This window comes from Carassius carassius, chromosome 39 (assembly GCF_963082965.1).
Source record: "Carassius carassius chromosome 39, fCarCar2.1, whole genome shotgun sequence".
NCBI lineage: Eukaryota > Metazoa > Chordata > Actinopteri > Cypriniformes > Cyprinidae > Carassius > Carassius carassius.
Window position 1 is genome coordinate 23,112,653 of NC_081793.1, and position 20,181 is coordinate 23,132,833.

Below are 20,181 nucleotides of genomic sequence, written 5' to 3' on the forward strand. Positions count from 1 at the left end.
AAAAAGAAATTCAAAATGAAATTTTGCTTTTCTATTCTAACCTTTATAAATCTAAATACAAAAAAGCTGATTGTGATTCTTTATTTGCGATTATAAGAGATAAAATACGTAAACTGAATGAAGAAGATAAATTCTTAATTGATGATGAGTTGACTTTAGAAGAAATGGATGTAGCTTTAAAACAGATGAATAATAATAAATCACCAGGTATAGAAGGATTAACTACTGAATTCTTAAAACATTTTTGGAAAGATATTCGGAAATTATTATATAATGCATTTTTAGAATGCATTCAGGAAGGAAGCTTATCACCTACTATGAAAACAGGTTTGATAACCTTACCTAAACCCAATAAACCGTTGATATTATTAGATAATTGGAGACCAATAACTTTATTATGTACAGATTATAAATTACTTGCCCTTGTGTATGCTAATCGTCTCAAACAGGTTCTTGGGAAACTGGTAGAGGAGTATCAATCAGCATTCATTAAAGGAAGATATATTCAAAACCATATTAGACTAATCCTGGATATGATCGACTATCAATCATTGATACAATCAGAGAGCTTAATTTTATTTATAGATTTTTTTAAAGCATTCGATACGGTGGAGCATGAATTTATATTTACAACACTTAGAATGTTTGGGTTTGGGGAAGGGTTTTGCAAGGTTATTAAAATGTTTTATAACAATATTTATAGTTATATATCCCTTAATCCAGGTATGACACCCAGAATTGAAATTCTGCATGGAATTAGACAAGGATGTCTTATCTCTCCAAAATTGTTTATATGCACTCAAATGTTAGCTTATTTAGTTGTCAACCATCCCCAGTTAAAAGGAATAACCATTTCTGATTACGAATATCGAATTAGTCAATTTGCTGATGACACAGTAATATTTTTAAAAGATAAATGTATAGTTAAAAAAGCCCTGAACATTATTTCAGTATTTTCAAGAGCTTCAGGCTTATGCCTAAATTTAAAAAAAATTGAACTTTTTCTTTTGTTTTCATATAATGAAGATAATATAGAATCCATTCCTGTTAAATCTAAAGTGAAATACTTAGGTTTAATAATGTCTAAGGAAATATGAACGCGAGAATTAGTAAACATTGATGAGAGAATTGACAGTATGAAAAAATCCCTTAATCATTGGCTTATGAGAGATCTGTCTATTATGGGCAGAATCCTCTTGACTAAAGCAGAAGGCATATCTAAACTAATTTACCCATGCTACTCCCTTTATGTTTCTCCTCAACTGATAAAAAAGGTTAACTCTATTGTGTTTAATTTTATATGGAAAAACAAAACTCATTATATTAAAAAATCTCAGATGATTAAAGAATATAAAAATGGAGGTCTAAAAGCCACTGAATTTGAATAAACGGTTGGAGTTCTTAAAATGAATTGGATTAAAATGTATTTAGCACAGCCAAACTCAATGTGGTTTCAGATACCAAAGTATGTATTCAAGGAAATTGGAGGGTTAGAATTTTTGTTGAAATGTGATTTTGAGGTTACCAAATTGCCAATTAAGCTTTCAATATTCCACAAACAGGTTTTGTTTTATTGGAAAATGTTATTCACACAAAATTTTACTCCGCATGGTTCTACCCAGTGGCGCCCCCAGAAAATGTTAACGGGGTGGCCAAATGAGGCCACAGTAAATTTTGGGGTGGCACATTAAAATAAAGAAAAAAAAATTAAGGGTTTGCAATATAGACAAAAAGTTATATCTGTGAGTTCTAGGATTTTATCGATAACGATAATTACACTATTGTGCTGAGTGTAATTGTGCTGATATCTTATTTTTAATTGTGCTGACACCTGTTTTTATTTTTTATTTTTTTTTACCTTTACAACATTATTTCTAAAAGTGTGCACCATATTTTAGGTCAAATACTTGCATTTGGGCTGTTACCAAGCAAATGCAATCAGTATCAACAAAATTGATCTTTGCAATGCAGATAAAACAGAAGCTGCATCTGAAGTGCTATTCAGATGTTTTTACACACTGTTTAATGCAGCTCTGTGGAACATGGAATACTTTAACCTGCAGTTACAAATTAATAAATAATGTTTTGATATTTTAAAGATAAAACATTGAAAACTGATGTTTGAAATTATTTAAAAAATGAAAAGGTTCCATAAAATGTGAAATTAAAACCGCCAATAGGTGGCAGCGAGTCACTGTTAATAAGTGAGTCATTGCGATTGAACCGAATCATTTAAACGGTTGATTCATTCAGGAACGAAACACTTTAATGTTGCTCAGAGACGCAAAACTGTGGCTGCTGCAGCTGCTGCACTTTTTTCACTTCTTAAACTATTGTGAATTTACATTCTACATTTAAATTAATAGGTCTCACTGCAAATAATCCTAGGGGTGTATTAATAGGTCTCACTGCAAATAATCCTCCCACCCCTGGCCACCCCTTGGGGGCGCCCCTGGTTCTACCTTGTGGAATAACAGAACCATTACAATAAATAGAAAGACAGTATTCAATCAAGAGTGGTATGAGAAAAATGTTTTAGATGTTATAGACCTTTTAGATGGAACTGGGCAAATTATTCAACATAATTCATTCATGGAGAAGTTTGAAATAAAATGTTCCTTTAGAGAATTTAATACTTTGTGTAAAGCCATCCCTCTTGCTTTAAAACAATTAATACAAAACACTTATGTATTCAAGTGTGTCTGTTAAATGGCCTGAGTTAAAGATTGGAGACTTATATATTGGGGACAAAAACTGTAAGAACAAAGTAATAGGGAATTATTTTCAGACTTCAATACACCTTCAAAATTAAAACAATTTGAAAATGAAATATTTAAAAACAAATTCAGTAATTATCTTAAATGGACAGTTCTACCTAAAATGAAGGATATTCAGTTTAGGATTATTAATAATGTGTATCCAGCAGCTGAAATATTACGGAAAAGATCCCGTTTTGAGGTAGATCCTTGTATTTTTTGTTTAGAAGAGCGTGAAACCATTGAACATTTATTTTTCTCTTGTCCAGTCACATTAAAGTTCTGGCAGGAACTTTACAGCTGGCTAAATATTGATATCAACACTGGTATTCTATCAATAAATTTGTTTCAGGTTTTGGTTTTTGCCGATGTAGATGGTCTTTCGAAAAATACGTCATTGATGTTAAACATTATTAGCACAATGGGTAAATATCATATACATAAAAGTAAGTGGAATAACAGTAAACCCGCTTTAAACTGCTTTAAAAATGAATATCATAAATACTTAGAATCTTTGAAACTCTTATCCAAAGATAATCAATACCATGAAGATCTGTATAAAACCATGTATGAGTCTCTTTCCTTTTAAGACTGGTAAAAAAATGTTTAAAGTATTTTTGTTTTGTTTATTGTTATTGTATGTAGTGATATATATATATATATATATATATATATATATATACAGACATTTATGTATGATGGAGATGTGACTGGAATAGTGTATATTTTGTCACATGCAAGTTATTGTTCCCCATCTGAGTTTGTAAATTGATATTGTTCTAATAAAAAAAAAAAAAAACTTGAGTTCCAATGGGGTTGCTGTGTCCATTTCTTTTACTGTCTATGCTCGCACCATAGCAAAGAAACTGTCAATTCACTGAACTGAATTGGTCCGAGCGTCGATCGAATCGAACTGTTCGAAAGAACCGATTCGCGCACTACTACGACGTCATCACAATGGCCCGGAATTTCCTCCTTGCCAGATTTGGCGCATGCGCACATCGTAAAAAGAGTGCGGACTTCGCAGCTCTTCCAATATTAAATTGTTTGATGGCCATATATTGATAAATCATGTCGAAAGCACCATCTCAGGCCGGTCCTACCGGTGCCGCGTCTAACCTGGGACCTTCATCGTCCTCCTCGTGCTCCTCACCTTCGGCAGGCGGCACGACGTCCCCCGCTAACGTGCTGCACGCACAGCCCGAGAAACCCCAGCACTACACGTACGTAACGAAACACCTTTACACCCACCTGAGCATTGGTGCAGGTCACACATTTCCATGCATCAGCAATTTTACACTCCTCTGATGGGTTTTCTGGCTGTGATGACCCGGATCAAGAGCTGTGTTTTATAGAGGCCTAGCAGTGCGATTGATTGTTTGCATGCATTGCATTGAGGTGGTGTTGTGAAGAATTCACTTGAGCATCCTGACAAAAGCTCTGGCGATTTGTAAACACACTAAAAAAGGCGAGCCATAAGGTGCTTATCTAGTCTAAAGTGTTACGCATCGTGAAATCATAGTAAAAGTTTGATTAATTCTTTGGTTCTCAGATCACTGATGAAGCAGTCGTTTTGTCCAGTCGTTCATAACTAACGTTATATACAAATAAAATATTTTATAGTAATTCATTCCATAAAAAAAACGTATGTAGTTTATATATTTAAATACTTTAGAACGGTACATGTGTATACAGAATACACCATTAATGTTCATCACTATAAACCGAAGGTACCCAAACTTTTCCTACAAATGGCCAAAAATCTAACTTCATTGAGAGCCATGGATATGAAAATAAACGCTACTTTACTGTATATCCATTTATATTATATTGAAATGTAAATTTGTAAATACATTTTATATTCTCTGTTTTCTAATGTATTATGTACACACCAGTAACCACAATTGACATCGAAACTACTTTGAATTGTGATTGACCAATATGTGCTAATAAATAACTGTTTTAAACCAATATTCCTTCATTGTACTTTTCTATGATATTTTAAGATTTAAAAATTTCTGATATTTCCCTTTTCTCAATGGTTATTTTTATGACTCCTGAAGCAGGTATAACACTCTTGTGATAGTGTTCACTTGTAGTTTTACGGCTCTGAAAAATCACCTTTTCCAACCTGCTAAAGGTTAATAGCCAGACAGACTGTCATGTAGCATCTCTCTCTCTATGTCCAGGTATCTGAAGGAGTTCCGGACGGAGCAGTGTCCCTTATTTGTGCAGCACAAGTGCACTCAGCACCGGCCTTTCACCTGCTTCCACTGGCACTTCCTGAACCAGAGACGACGGAGGCCGATTCGCAGACGAGATGGAACATTTAATTACAGCCCTGATGTGTACTGTGTTAAATACGATGAGGGCAATGGGTCATGTCCCGACGGAGATGAGTAAGAACCAGTAGAAACTCCTTTTTTTAAGTCACGCTGTCTGAATTTATGCTAATGCCTTTCTGTACTTATGTCCTGCCAGGTGTCCGTTTCTGCACCGGACAGCTGGCGACACAGAGAGGCGCTATCACCTGCGTTACTATAAGACAGGTTCCTGTATCCACGAGACTGATGGGAAGGGCCACTGCAGTAAGAACGGCCCTCACTGTGCCTTTGCTCACGGCTCCCATGACCTCCGTAGTCCCGTCTATGACATCAGGTATGCAGATGACTTTTAAAGTAATAATCATTTATATGATTAATTCACCATGTCGTTCCAAACATATATCTTTCCTTTTCTTTGGAACATAAAAGAGTCATTTTTAATTAAAGTCATGCATTAAATTGCACCCACATTTAATATTATGATACACTAGCATTTAAGCCCTTTTCACACTGCCATTCCGGCAAAAACACGGCTAAAGTGTTCCGGCAATTGTTCCCGGTCGCTAGATTTTGCACTTTCACACTGCCAGTGATTACCCGGGATATGTGCGTTTTTTCACACACAACCCGTAAAGATCCCGTAACGACACGTGACATCAGGGCGTGACGTGTAATGTACGAGCCGAAAACGCTAGGCACGTTATACTTTCACTGAAGCAAGCGAACGATCTCGGCGTTAGCGCGGAAAGTGAGGAACTAAGTGAGGATCTCTGCTTCATTACAGTTTGCACATGTTTTTTTGTTGCGAATGTTGATCTTCCTTCAAAACAGCTGGTAAAAGAGTCGCGCGATAACGTGCGTCATCACTTCGACACGACATTAGATCTGGCTTTTGTTCACACAGCGCTCGTCCCGGGTTGAACCCGGCAATGTTACTAGGTCCCCGACCCGGGTTCAATGCCGGAATCAATCCCGGGACATGTTTGCTTTCACACAGAAGGCGACCCGGCAATGTTCCGGCAATATGCCGGGTCCGACGTGCAGTGTGAAGGGGGCTTTAGTTTGGTCGATAAGATTGGTCGATAACGTTTTTTTTGGAAGAATCTTTTACGCTCACAAAAACAGCAGATTTTTGATCAAAAGTACAGTGAAACAGTCATATGTGATGTATTATAACATTTAAAAACTTTATTTAATATACAGTACAGACCAAAAGTTTGGAAACATTACTATTTTTAATGTTTTTGAAAGAAGTTTCTTCTGCTCATCAAGCCTGCATTTATTTGATCAAAAATACAGAAAAAAAAATTAATATTGTGATATATTATTACAATTTAAAATAATTGTTTTTAAATTTATTATACTTTAAATGATCATTTATCTGTGATGCAAAGCTGAATGTTTAGGATCATTATCACATGATCCTTTAGAAATCATTCTAATATGATGATTCATTATCAAAGTTGGAAACAGTTCTGCTGCTTAAAGGCAGGGTAGGTAATACATGTATAAACAACTTTCTTCCAAAGCTGTTTAAACTTTCTATATATATATCAATGCATAATTAAAATGTAAGTACTCTGATAAAAAGAGTATAAAAATCGAGTGACTCTAGACCGTTTAATCTGTATTAAACACAGCTCATTATTTCCATTTCGGGACGAAACATAGGATTGGCTTAGGCGACTGTCACTCTCTCGCAACCATGGCAACCACCCTTTTGCCACACATGACCTGCCCACTTGCGCGTGCACGTTTGATTTGAGGAAACAGCACGTTTGATTCAACAGGCACGGATCCTAGGAATACCAAAACAATGGCAGAGAAACAGCAAGCAAAATTCACAGTACCAGCCTATGCAGTTAGTGAAGGCAAACCAGGCAAAAAAAGGAAGACAGTAACAGTACAAGAAAAGGCAATGAACAAAAAGTCTTTGGATAAACAAAGAAATAAAACGCGAGTTAAAATCGGCTTTCCAGCGATGGCGAGAACTGAGGGAACTCAAGGGGCTGAAAAGTGACTCCTTGATGGCTTTATTTCTGCTGGACAGGTAAATCTTTCTTTTTGTATTTTGATCATGCATATTTTTTTCATGAAGCATGTGTCATTAGCACACGTAGCTGCGTAATATAGCTAACATAACATTACTTAGCGAGCCATAGTAGAGGCTTTGGAAGGAGCCCAGAAGGGAGGGGGTGGAGTGAATGGAAATAATGAGCTGTCTTTAAAACAGTCGTGAGAGGTCTAGAGTCACTCGATTTTTATTCTTTCTTTTTCAGAGTACTTACATTTTAATTATGTATTGATATATAAATAAAGTTTAAACAAATTTGGAAAAAAAGTTTTTTATACATTTTTTTACCTACCCTGCCTTTAATATTTTTTCAGAACATGTGATACTTTTTTAGGATACTTTGATGAATAAAAAGTAAAAGAAAAAGAAAAAAGAAGCTATGTTTTTAAAATATAAATATTTAGTAATAACAATATACACTACTGGTCAGTAATTTGGGGTCAGTAATTTTTTTTTTCTTCTTTTTAAATAAAATCAATACTTTTATTCAGCAAGTATGTGTTAAATTGATAAAAAGTTATAGTAAAGAAAATATATTATTAGAATATATATTATTAGAAATATTTTTTTTATTTTTAATAAATGCAGTTCTTTTTAACCTTTTATTCATCAAATATATTAGACAGCAGAACTGTTTCCAACACTCATAATAAATCAGAATATTAGAATGATTTCTAAATGGGGTGGTGTTAGCCCAGTGGATAAGACGCATGCCTGTGGTGTGGGAGACCCGGGTTCGAATCCACTGTGAACCGCCAGTGTGTCCCTGAGCAAGACACTTAACCCCTAGTTGCTCCAGAGGCGTGCGACCTCTGACATATATAGCAATTGTAAGTCGCTTTGGATAAAAGCGTCAGCTAAATGAATAAATGTAAATGTAAATGATCATGTGATAGACTCGATGTTACATGTGACACTGAAGGCTGGAGTAATGATGCTGAAAATTCAGCTTTGCATCACAGGAATAAATTATTTTTTTAAAGTATATTCAAATAGAAAACTATTATTTTAAGTTGTAATAATATTTCACAATATTACTGTTTTTTCTGTATTTTTGATCAAATAAATGCAGACTTGATGAGCAGAAGAAACTTCTTTCAAAAACATTAAAAATAGTAATGTTTCCAAACTTTTGGTCTGTACTGTACATTATAAATATATTTTAAAATGTAATGTTTTTCTGTGATGCTAAAGTTGATTTTTCAGCATCATTACTCAAGTCTTCAGTGTCACGTGATCCTTCAGAAGTTAGTATAATTTGCTGATTTTGTGCTTGAGAAGCATTATCAGAAAATGCTTGCATTGAAAACGGTTGTGCCGATTTAGATTTTTGTGAAAACTGTGATATTTATTTCAGGATTCTCTGATGAACATGTCTGTTTTTGATCAATTTAATGCATCCTGGCTGAATAAACATTCATTTATTGTAAAGAAAATCATACCCTAAAGTAGGGCTGCACGATATTGGTAAAAAAATGACATTGCGATATTTTATTTTTCTGCGATATATATTGCGATATGAAATCTAATCTAATTTTTTCTTACAAACAAAAATTGGGTGAGCACACTTACATTCTCATTTTAAATGATTTAAACATCGACACCATCGTGTCAATTGATTAATATGCGCGAGGGAGAGAGAACAAGACAGCGCTCATGTTGTTTGAAGACGGTGAGCGTACTGCCGGGGCTCACTCTCTCTCCCTCTCTCTCCCTCTCTCTCTCTCTCTCTCCCTCTGTATCTTTCTCTCTCGCGCTCTCTCTCTTGCTCGCGCACGCTCTCTCTCGCTCTCCCTCTGTCTCTCTCTCTCTTGCTCTCTCTCTTTCGCGCTCTCTTTCGCGCTCTCTCTCTCTCTGCCCTCTCTCTCTCTGCCCTGTTAAACTGACAGGACTTAAAAACACATGCAAATGTTAAACTTTCACTCTATGATGGTTAAGATGTGCAATTAATCCGCGAATCACATTCGTCAAGGGCCAGGGAGCAGCAGGCCCATACAGTTAATGAATAACGGATCAACTACGACAGCCTACATCGCACATCCTCCGATGTGACTATCGTGGATTCGAACATTGCGATATCGATGCTTAAGCGACACATCGTGCAGCCCTACTCTAAAGTAAACTTTGAACGGTAGTGTAAATTTTTCCTTGGTTTGATGTATGTATTTTGAATTTCTTGTTAAGAGAGGTTCAGGTGTTAGAAGCCCAAGCTGCTACTGGATTGGTTGAGGGCACATCTGGAGAAGGGCAGTCAGGAGTCGTGGCCAGCACTGCACTCATAGAAAAGATCCTGAGTGAAGATCCACGCTGGCAAGGTGAAATCTGACTCTACACTCGACTTTAAAATGAACCTAACAATACATTTTTATGTCATTCTTCATGCTGTTCTGTGCTCATTTCTCCTCATGCAGACAGTAGTTTCGTGCTCTCCCATTACAAGACCGAGCTTTGCAAAAAACCTCCGCGGCTGTGTCGTCAGGGCTACGCGTGTCCCTACTATCACAACAGCAAAGACCGCAGACGGAGTCCTCACAAACACAAATACAGGTCTGAACAACTAATTCTTCATTTGAGAAAAATCCTAATGGGATATTTAAAAAAGCCAGTTTTTCTCACTTTTATTTTATTCCAAACCAGTATGCTGTTATTGTTTTCAGTAGAACACAAACTGATAGATCTTAACCTCATGAACAACAGTTCATAGCATATGCTGTGCTTCTGCTGAAATGACCAGGAACAATTGTACCAGGAACTGTTTTCCCCCCAGACCTGTTGCTTTCTGTGTTTCCACCTCGTTCTAAAGTACCGGGAAGATTAGGCAAATAGTCTGGAGACTTCTGTGTGCGATTCTCAATACAGGGTACACAAATTTTGGACTTGCATCCTCGGTAGTTCGGACTTTGCAAGTTCGACTCTGGAGTGTGATCTCCCACGGACGGGACGACACAAATCCGGTTATTCTGCAAACAGCAGCGTACTTGATAACATCAGTCAGCTCGCCTTGGCTACTGCAATTTTCCTCTGTATATTTACAATAAATAACGAAATAGTATATAAAATACTACTGCCACCTTTCATTTTCATTTAAACGTAATAATAGCTGCAGAAATGTACTGAGTTCAGGGAAATATGTATATATACAGACTACATTACATTAAAAAGAAATCTTATGTCAGTTGCCTATTTTTTATTTATTTTAACATATAGATAAATTGAATAAAGACCAAAGATTACCTGTTAGATTTACCCAAAACAAATGATATTTTATGTTTAATCACTAAAGAGACATCAGAGCCAGCAGCACATATCAGAAGGTCTAGCTGATCGCCTGGAGCTGACCGTCTCCGAAATCGGCGAAACACATTTTTAAATAGGCGCTGTCTTTATAAATAATCTGCAGATTTGTGTTTTAAACAACTACATTCTCACCTGAAATAGTTTTAAAACTACTTTTCAGGACACAATGAAAGATTATCCACCACAAATGGTGGTTGGAATCACAACTCCGTGAACTCATCCAATCAGCATGTTTAGCGTCCAAGTCCCGCCCCTGAAAGTTCCTTGGAAAAGTTCCAGCAGTGGAAACACAGCTTTAGTGACCAAAAAAGCCAGAAACAACTTGCATACTATATTCCACATGCTTTATGTGGAATTCATGAGAAAGCATTTTGAGGAAAAAAAATTGATTCTTTCATCCCATAACTAACTTAATTTACACTCAAATTATGCTTTTATGTTTTTTTTTCCTGCTTGTGTTTCCATTCCTTGACAGATATACAGATTCCAGAATCTCTTCAACCTAAAATATTTACCATAAGTTAATATTTCTATAATCTTTGCATGTTCATGATTCTCTGGTGTCGGTTAATTATCACATGACTTGCTGGTAAACAATTCAACGGTTTCACATTTGTTAGTGTTTTTTAATTTTGATTTATTTATTAATTCTATCATTTGATGTTTTTATTTAGTCAATTATTATTATCTTTTTATGAACTCACAAATCCCCTGCAGTTTGGAAACCCCTGATTTTTTTTTTCTTTAAAAAGTAATGACACATCAGACTGCTATGTGTTCAAACTTCCATTTAAATTCAGTTTGTATCCTGCTTTGTAGGAAGGTGACAGACATGTTCTGTCATTGTAATACATTTTAATGGTGCTGTGTTCTTTTGTTCCTGGAGAGCCCTGCCGTGTCCCTCAGTGAAGCACAGTGATGAGTGGGGGGACCCGAGTAAATGTGAGAGTGGAGAAAGCTGCCAGTACTGCCACACACGGACAGAACAGCAGTTCCACCCGGAGGTATATCACACTCAATCTAACCCAGCTGGAGTCTGTTCAACATCAGCATTTCCTGTAAGAACAAGGGCATCCATGTTCTTGCATGGTACTTATGGATGTAATGTAATAAAGCAGTGACTATTTGATTATGCTGTGCTTGAGTTGCTCATTAGAGTTGCTATTTGGCTCTTTTTTTTAAGGATATTGATTGGTGTTGCTAATATTAGTTCTAGTACTGTATATAACATCTTTAATTCAATATAACATCTTTGTCTGGCAAAGGATACAATCTGTGGGAAAAAAAGCAAGAACCTGAGCATATATAGGGTTTAGAGATTGTAAAGTTACAAAAATGTATATAATTAACCTTTATATAATATAGTTAAATTTAAGCTTTTGGAGCGTCACAGTCTATTTAATCAATTAATTATTTATTTTTTATTAATATTTGTAATTACAAATTTTACCCGATAAATTATTTTAAAGCTTGGCATAAAACAAAAATATATATTCTTTATAAAAATGCCCATGACATTTTAAGCTTTTATTAAATTGCATTACTTTTCAGGTCTAGAAATCACACTTATAAACAAAATGTATATAAAACACATTGTTTTTGTAGTTATTTTAACATATTTAAACCTGGTTTCTTCCTGATTGAAATATTTTAAAGTTATTTTTGGGCCCTCTTGGAAGCATAGCAACATCCTGATATTCTTTGAGTCTTCTATAACATCAAGCACAGAATTATTTTTCTCTACAGATCTACAAATCCACCAAATGCAATGACATGCAGCAGAGTGGCAACTGTCCCAGAGGGCCGTTCTGTGCTTTTGCTCATTTAGAAAGTAAGCTTACATTTTATAAAGTTATCAGGTGATGTTATACTCTCTTATTGGATGTTTAAGATCTTACACAGTAACTTATAATAGATATACAATACAATAATGTATTGTGCTGTATATCTTGCTTGTGTGTCATTTCTGGTTTGTTTCACAGAAGTGACTGTCAGTGATGAGCAGCTGGCCGCACAATGCAGTTCACCTCCGCTAGAAACTTCCTTCTCTGCTTCCTTAGAAGACTTCAGCCAGAGTGGGCCGAGTGCCAGCACAGAGGAAGGGCTGCTGGGAAGGGTTCTGTTCGAGGACTCCTTCAGTCTTGATGCCAGTCCAGGAGGAGAGGAGGGGTATGGGAAAGCCCCTGGGTTTGAGAGGGAGGACCAGGTATAACAATAACACTTTATTTATTCTTTTATTTGAAGGCTTCAGTTAGAAGACCCCTGTGTTTCTGAGATAAACACAGGGTTCCCTTTGTCATACAAAACCTAGGAATTTGAAAGTTATGACTCCAGACTAGGAAAAGTAACGAAAATGAGTAAAAAAATATTTTTTTAAAGTTACATTTTTTGCTCTGCTCTAAAATTTAAGTAATAAATTTTTTCTGTGATGGCAGAGCTGAATTTCCAGTGTATAGTGACTTATTAAATCATGCTAATATGCTGATTTTGTGTTCAATAAACATATCTTATTATTATCAATGTTGAAAACATTGTGGAAGCTATTGTACATTCTTCAGGTTTATTCGATGAATGGGAAGTTCAAAAGAACAGTGTTTATTTAAATTAGAAATCTATATATTATAATGTCTTTGTCAGTTTGATCAATTAAATGTATCCATCCTAAATAAAAGTAATTCATTCTTTCCAAAAAAAAATACAACAACTAAAAAACGTACTTTTGGAATGGTACTGTAGTTCTTTGTGACGTAAAAAGTTTCTTTTTGGTGACATTTCAATACATTCCACAAATTGATACCTTACATTCAAATTGAAATAAGGAAAAAAAAATATTTTAGCATAACTTTAATATCTTTCATACAGGCCAAACATAAAAGCGTTTTAATGGAACAGCGCAGCAGAGACATTTCATCCATGCACAGCAAACAGGTACTGATCACCTACTGATTCAAAACCGACCTTAATGAAAATTACAAATAGGCCAAGCACCGTTTGCAGTACTCCATGTTGTGTGTTTTCAGGATTTATTGGTGTTTCTGCCTGTCGGCAGTCCTCTCAGTATGTCCTCCAGCATACCCTCCAGTCTGGCAGCCACCCCACCCAGCCCTGCACCCCCCGGCCCGTCTTCAGGCATGAACGCCAACGCTCTTCCCTTCTACCCTACAAGTGACACGGTGGAGTCGGTAGTGGGTGAGTGAGAGAGAGTTTATCCCATATAAATAATTATTTTTATTTTCTTCTACACAAAATGAAATTTTAAAACGGCTTCTGTTTCTCCTTTTGACTAGAGTCTGCATTGGATGATTTAGATCTGAATGACTTTGGAGTCTCGGCTCTTGAGAAGAGTCTGGAGGGTTCAGCTCTACCCAGCATGGGTCTCATGTTGGGTTGGTGATGAGTCTTATCATTGCTCTGATTCTATTTTAATGTGTTTATTTATTTTACATTTTCATATAATGCATATTTCTTATTGTGCTTTTTATATACTGTGTTTTGTTGTACAGTACTTTGGTGCAACTAGCGCTGCTGCTGTAAGCTGTAGTGTCTCTTCAAAAATTCAACATTGACATCCATCTTCAGTTCTGTTTTTATAATCATTTTCCTTAGGAGGCAGTCATTTACAGAGTTCAGCACCTGTCAACATCCCAGGCTCCCTCAGTAGCCCCTCCCCTTTCAGATCGCCCTCACCTTCTCCACCAATCAGAGCCCACCACTCTCCATTCCTCTCTGCACAGATGCCACAACCCAGCCAATCAGAGAGCAGTTTTTTGGGGACCTCCCATGGTTCTTTAGGTTTGTGTTATTTTTATTTAATGTCAGCTGCATTCCCCCCCCACATATTACCGAATTTTCAGACTATAAGTCGCACCTGAGTATAAGTCGCATCAGTCCAAAAATACGTCATGATGAGGAAAAAAACATATATAAGTCGCACTGGACTATAAGTCGCATTTATTTAGAACAAAGAAGAAGAGAAGAGAAAACATTGCCGTCTACAGCTGCGAGAGGGTGCTCTATGCTGCTCAGTGTAGACTACAGGAGCACAGAGCAGCATAGAGCGCCCTCTGGCGGCTGTAGACGGTAATGTTTTTCTCTTGGTTCATTTCTCTTGGTTTCATGTCAAATTAATTTTGATAAATAAGTCGCACCTGACTATAAGTCGCAGGACCGGCCAAACTATGAAAAAAAAGTGCGGAAAATACGGTACGCTCTGTTAAGCAGTCTCTGCTTTTTTCATTCTTGGGATCAGAATGAGTTTACAGCTCCTGTGACTTATGTACTAGGTCAACATTCTTGTTTACAAGCGCAGTGAGAGTACAGTATATATTAGTCATATAAACATTAAATGTAATTACCAGTTGTCTTTTTAATACAAAGCGGTGTTGTTTTGCTGTAATGAACTGGATAGATTGTGTGGCGGATGCAATCAAACATGATAGCTTTGTCTTGTTTTTGTAGGTTTAAATGGCATGAGCAGCAGTATTTGGGAACATTTTCCGACAGGCCAAATTTCACCAGGTACCCCTCCTGCCCTACTTTCCACAGGAAGCATGTACGAGGCGTCACGTCTCAAACAGGAAGTGGAAGAGGCACACAGGGTACTGAAACATTGGGACCACAGCTGGAGACAGATGGCTCAGGTCAGACTCCATCTGTGTGTACTGTGTAAATAAAGGACCATATTTCACACTTTTGTAATGTTTTATTTTTTTTCCCTAATTTCACTAATGTTAGACAAGGTTTCTTGTGCCGGTCTAGTTTTCCATGAACTTCTCATTTTCCAACCTTCTTTCATCCAGAGAATTATTCTTAATTACTTTCAAATGTACTTTTCAAGTTATCAAACCTAGAAAATACACTACAAAGAGAAACTCATAGTTCTTTTATTAATTTAATAATGACAAAAAAATACACAAGAGCCTATTATTTCTTATAGCCTACACTCCCAATATATACAAAACTTTTTTTGTTTTGTTTTGTAATATAAATAAAACAAATATGGTGCACTCTGCATTCAGTCTCTGTGAATATCTTCCAGAAACGAGTCACTAAAATGAATTAAAATGTCATGAGAAATACAGTATATTTAAAGAAAGCTTGAAGTGTCTTATTATTAAATGAAGTCATGTCGAAAACAAATATTCTCTGTTAAAATAATCTTTATGAAACTAACACGAGATACAGTCTTTCCCGTCTGAGCTCACCTATAATGTGTCTGTGCACATCGCGCGCTAAAAGATAATCATCCACACAAAATCAGGCTTAAGATTCGCGTTCATGAAAATGTCCACATCACATTTATTAATCTGTTATATTTGCATTTCCTTAGGACAGAATCCATGCATAACATTGAGTTACCACTAAATTCTGTTGAATTATTTGTTGACCTATAGTATGGGTAGTGTTTTGACTGTATGTTTTGTGTGACCTGCTGCAGTCATTGGCGGTCTTAAAAGCAGACGCAGAGGAAGCTCGTCTCTTGGCGGGACAGCTGGGTATGGAGGCGGAGCGAGCGCGGCAGGCTGAAGTGGAGGCGCAACAGCAAGCTGCTGTCCTGGAGGAGGCCCTAGAGAGCCTACGGCACGCAGAAAACCCACATCTCCAGCTTCACCAGTTACAGTTACTGCACAGACTGCCACTGAGCTCCATCTGCAGCCTGCAGGCACAGATCTGCTCCTGCCTACGCACCGTAGAACAGGTAATGCACACACCCGCTTCCTGACAACTGATGAGTTTTACTTAATCCAAAAATCTAATGAAGAAAAGTAAGAATTTATATTTTGTATTAAGAGTTTTGTATCAAGCTTTTATGCTAATTATTTATATTATTTATTATAAAAGTATTATTATATTATATTATATTATATTTATATTATATAGTAACAGTTTACAATAAGATCCCATTAGTTAATGCACTAATGTTAACTAATGCAACCTTATTGTAAGTGATACCCACTCTATTACAGTTTATATCATATATAATATTTATATTTTAATGAATTAATACTTGCAATTATGCTTTAAAATATTTTTCGTTAAATTAAAACACCAATTATTTATTATGATGGTGGGGGGGGGGGGGGGGGTGTAGTGGTGTTTCAAATTAGGATTTGTTTGTTAATGAGAAATGCAGGGCTTAAAGTATTCCGGCACTGTGCCGGATCTCCGGCGTGTGGCCGTGAGGAAAAAAATATATAATAATATTTGAGAGTCTGCGCATGCAGTTTAATATTTTCGAGCCAATTTATTTCTTCTACCAGTACCAATCATATGAGAGGAACGCAGCTTTAACTAACGTTACAAGCCTATCAGAAGCAGAGAAGGGCGTGTCCTTGCAACACAGTATGATTGACGCCCATACGTCAATGTCACGTTAGCGTTGTCGGAGAAAAAAAAAATGGAGCGCAAATTTATGAAGCCTGGGGATGATGTCCTAGACTCCTAGCAATAGATAAAGGACTCAAAAACAAATGGCGCTTTTTGGCACTTGGTGCAAGAAACTGAGAGAACCCGGGGCTTGTTTCTGCATGATTTGCTCGAGGAAACTTCTGTATGCCACCAGCGGTAAGAAAGTGCTTGCTTGCTATGATTTATGTCGCGTTCCAGGCAACCCGTAACCCGTGTTTTTCCAACCTTAAACCCGTGAAAGTGCACTGGAACGGCAGTCAAACCCGTGACTTTTCCACCCGTGAACTCGTACTAGATCGATGTACTCGGAGTTCTGACGTCACACAACACGCGAAACAACAGTGACAGCCCCTACGGATAACACTGCCTACGGATGCAGTGTTTATGCAAGTGGTACACGTTGAAAAATAGATTTTAGGACAATGTAACGTTGCAATAAAATTAATAATCTAGCTAAATTTCCTTTAGCTCAGAAAGTTTGGCATGACTTGCCTGGAACGGTACAAAGTCGTTAGTCGTGGTTTGAAATAGTGACTTACGAGCTCAAAAACCTGCCTGGAATGCAGCACCAGACTCCGGTCATAGAGCCGCTGCCCGTGCACTCAAGCTAACCACCGGGAGTAGAGACCTGCGCGGGAGGTATTTTTCCTTCCCTCTCCCGCAAAAATGTTATTTTCTCCCGCTCCTGCCCGCAAAATCCCACGGGTAAACGTATAGTAGTTTTTCTTTTTTTAAATACATTGCATATTCTGCCTGCTACTCTTTTTTTTTTCACTTGCTCCCCTGTTGAATATAAATGTAAATAATAAACGGAAAATAAACAAATGTTTCGTTTTTATTTACGTTTAATTAAAAGTGTGAACATGAACAAGGAACTTAGAACATATAAATACAGTAAAAAAAGTAAGAAATGTAAATAAAAAATATATATACCTATAATAATTAGGCTATATAGCCTAATAAATTATATAATAATAATAAACCTGGATTTATTTCATGTTCAAAGGAAAAGTAGCTCAGGGGCCTGAGCAATTCCTTCAAACATTTAACAAAAAATATCCTTATTCCTCAATAACAAAATATACCAATTTTAAATATTTAGCTAAACAAATAAATAGAAATAAACTGAATTGACAAAAAAACCTGTACGACTTCTTGTGCCCATGCAGGAATAGCATGTCGTTCACTGTTGAGAGCTTCAGTTTAATCCGTCTCTGCTCCAGTATGCGACCGCAAATACTGAAAGCCCTGCGTTAGCTGGAATGCAAAGTATTCGTGTTTGCTTAATCTCGGAAATTCGTCTTTTCCGCCACTGGAGGACATCATCCGGTCTGTGTGCTTCTAATCCATCCAATTTGCCATTTAAATATATCGCTATTTCGGAATCGAATTACACGTCGCTGTCTATGGTATCATCCGCATCCTCCCATTCCGCAAAGTCTATTTTATTTTATTTTAAATAAATGTCTATTTGTTTCTAGTTATTTTATTTTGTTAGATATTTCCACTTAAAATACAATAATTTTACAATAATTTTATTTTCCCGCAACCCGCACACAATAATATCTAGCCGCCAGCGTCCGCATTCACCAATCAAATATTGTCCCGCGCCGCAATCGGTTGCGCTGGGTCTTGTGGTACTCCCGCGGGAGAGCAGGTCTCTAGCCGGGAGCAACTATTAGCTGACACACCGTTGTCTATGACTGACCATGTCTGCGATTTAAAAAATACGTTTATGCACATTTAGACCAGAACATGATTTGTCATTCAGAATTTCGCAGCCACTGGTCGCCCTGTGTAGAAAACTGGCAGAAGACAAAAAAAAAGCGTTTACTAGCCTGTTGGTTTCAAATCAACATGCGAGTTACATCCCAGAAAAAAAAGTGATAATAGCCTTGATTTCACTTCTAATCTTCAGTTTAGCAGTTCAGTTCTTTAGCACTTTGAGCACTTAATTATTTAAGCACTTGTTATTTTTTTTAGAAGAAATCACTTTATTTGACAGTACTTTTACATAAATGGTGCCAAACATAATCATTGAAGATATTCATGTCTATCTCAGTCTGTTTACCTTTTTTTTAAGCACTTTAAGCTCTTGTTACTGTATTTTTGTTATTATCGTCAATATTTGAATTAAGCCTGTCTGTGGACAGACTTAACACCCCCCCCCCCCCCCCCCCCCCCAAAAAAAAGTTCAGGCACAGGATTTTTTTCCACTTTAACCCCTGGAAATGTGATTTCTTTATTTTTCTTTTGATTCTGGTAATGTATAACCTAGACATTGCTTTATATATTATATTTTATTATAGAAGAATATGTTATGCTATTTTAAAGTCAAGGCTGATTTTAATTTACAAATGAATGCTTTTTTTCTGAACAACAAATATTATCATGACATTTACTTGATATTGTGTTTTAATTTTTTTTTTTTTTTTTACATTAAAATTTTTAATGAAAGAGGGGAAATGTGTTTCATTCTTATGGAAATAATGTCACCCTGTACAATCTCGTTCTAAAAATAGGATTCATTTGCTAATGTAAAAATCTTTTTTCTTTAAATTTTGGTAAAATACGACCTAGACATTTCTTTAATGTTCACCTAATAATGTGAAGTACCAATGGAACCCAGTTAGATTAATAAGGCATGTTGGATAGCATTGAATCTCTCTCCTTTCTTCCCTCAGGCTGTGTTCAGGAAGCAGAGGTTATATTGTGTATCTTGCGATGAGATGGGATCAGTGACGTTACAATGCAAACATGGCCTACACTGCGAACGATGCGCAGCTTCGACAGAATGCCCACTGTGCACGGAACACCAGCAAAACATGAACATCCCACAGTCATAATCCTAATCTGCTATCATCCACACACTGACCCCTCACAGGATCTCATTCACGTTTCACTCAAATTCTCATTAGACATATGGCTAAATGTATCCTATAAAGCCCAAAGCCTTATCAAAATATGATCTGGTTTGATTCATATTAATGCTATGCCATATTCTTTATGTTAGCACCCAGTCAGTCCTCCTAGACCTCAGTGGGACCATTTTATTTTCAAAAAGAAAGAAAATTACTAGAGAAACTGACACGCATTACCAGTTTGTGATATTTTGATGTTTATTGTGGGGACAAAACATCACGGATACAGTATAATAATATGGTTAAGTCTCATTGTAATCATAATTTTTCATGTCTTTTAAATGGGAACAGCAAACATAAAGTATTCAGATCTGGTCGATCACTAATAATAATGCTTACATGACAACACATTTAGAGATTTTAAGGAAATATTTAAGTGAAGATCATGATACCAAATTGCC

At 36.5% G+C, this 20,181-nt stretch overlaps 1 protein-coding gene across 2 annotated transcripts; it reads left to right on the top strand.

Moving 5' to 3' along the window:
• The first annotated feature begins 3,721 nt into the window (after window positions 1-3,721).
• On the top strand, window positions 3,722-19,812 carry LOC132121667 (RING finger protein unkempt homolog). 2 transcript variants are annotated; one of them, XM_059531321.1, is made up of 15 exons: window positions 3,722-3,979; window positions 4,946-5,155; window positions 5,238-5,414; window positions 9,339-9,469; window positions 9,566-9,701; window positions 11,338-11,509; window positions 12,198-12,282; window positions 12,434-12,657; window positions 13,314-13,379; window positions 13,472-13,640; window positions 13,739-13,837; window positions 14,058-14,243; window positions 14,910-15,091; window positions 15,889-16,149; window positions 19,544-19,812. In XM_059531321.1, exons 1-15 carry the CDS (start codon window positions 3,828-3,830, stop codon window positions 19,703-19,705), a joined length of 2,412 nt encoding a protein of 803 aa, XP_059387304.1. In that variant the 5' UTR covers window positions 3,722-3,827; the 3' UTR covers window positions 19,706-19,812. The 2 variants fall into 2 exon arrangements, with proteins under 2 accessions (XP_059387304.1, XP_059387306.1); XM_059531323.1 differs by having other exon boundaries at window positions 3,723-3,979; window positions 11,338-11,455.
• Window positions 19,813-20,181: the final 369 nt, after the last annotated feature.

What these genes read in the sequence shown, in the direction of transcription:
- LOC132121667 (XM_059531321.1), top strand. Translation starts at nt 3,828, where the DNA reads ATGTCGAAAGCACCATCTCAGGCCGGTCCTACCGGTGCCGCGTCTAAC. An exon ending in GTTCAACATCAGCATTTCCT is followed by an intron (nt 11,510 to 12,197) that starts GTAAGAACAAGG and finishes TTTTCTCTACAG; the next exon opens with ATCTACAAATCCACCAAATG. An exon ending in CAGCATGGGTCTCATGTTGG is followed by an intron (nt 13,838 to 14,057) that starts GTTGGTGATGAG and finishes CATTTTCCTTAG; the next exon opens with GAGGCAGTCATTTACAGAGT.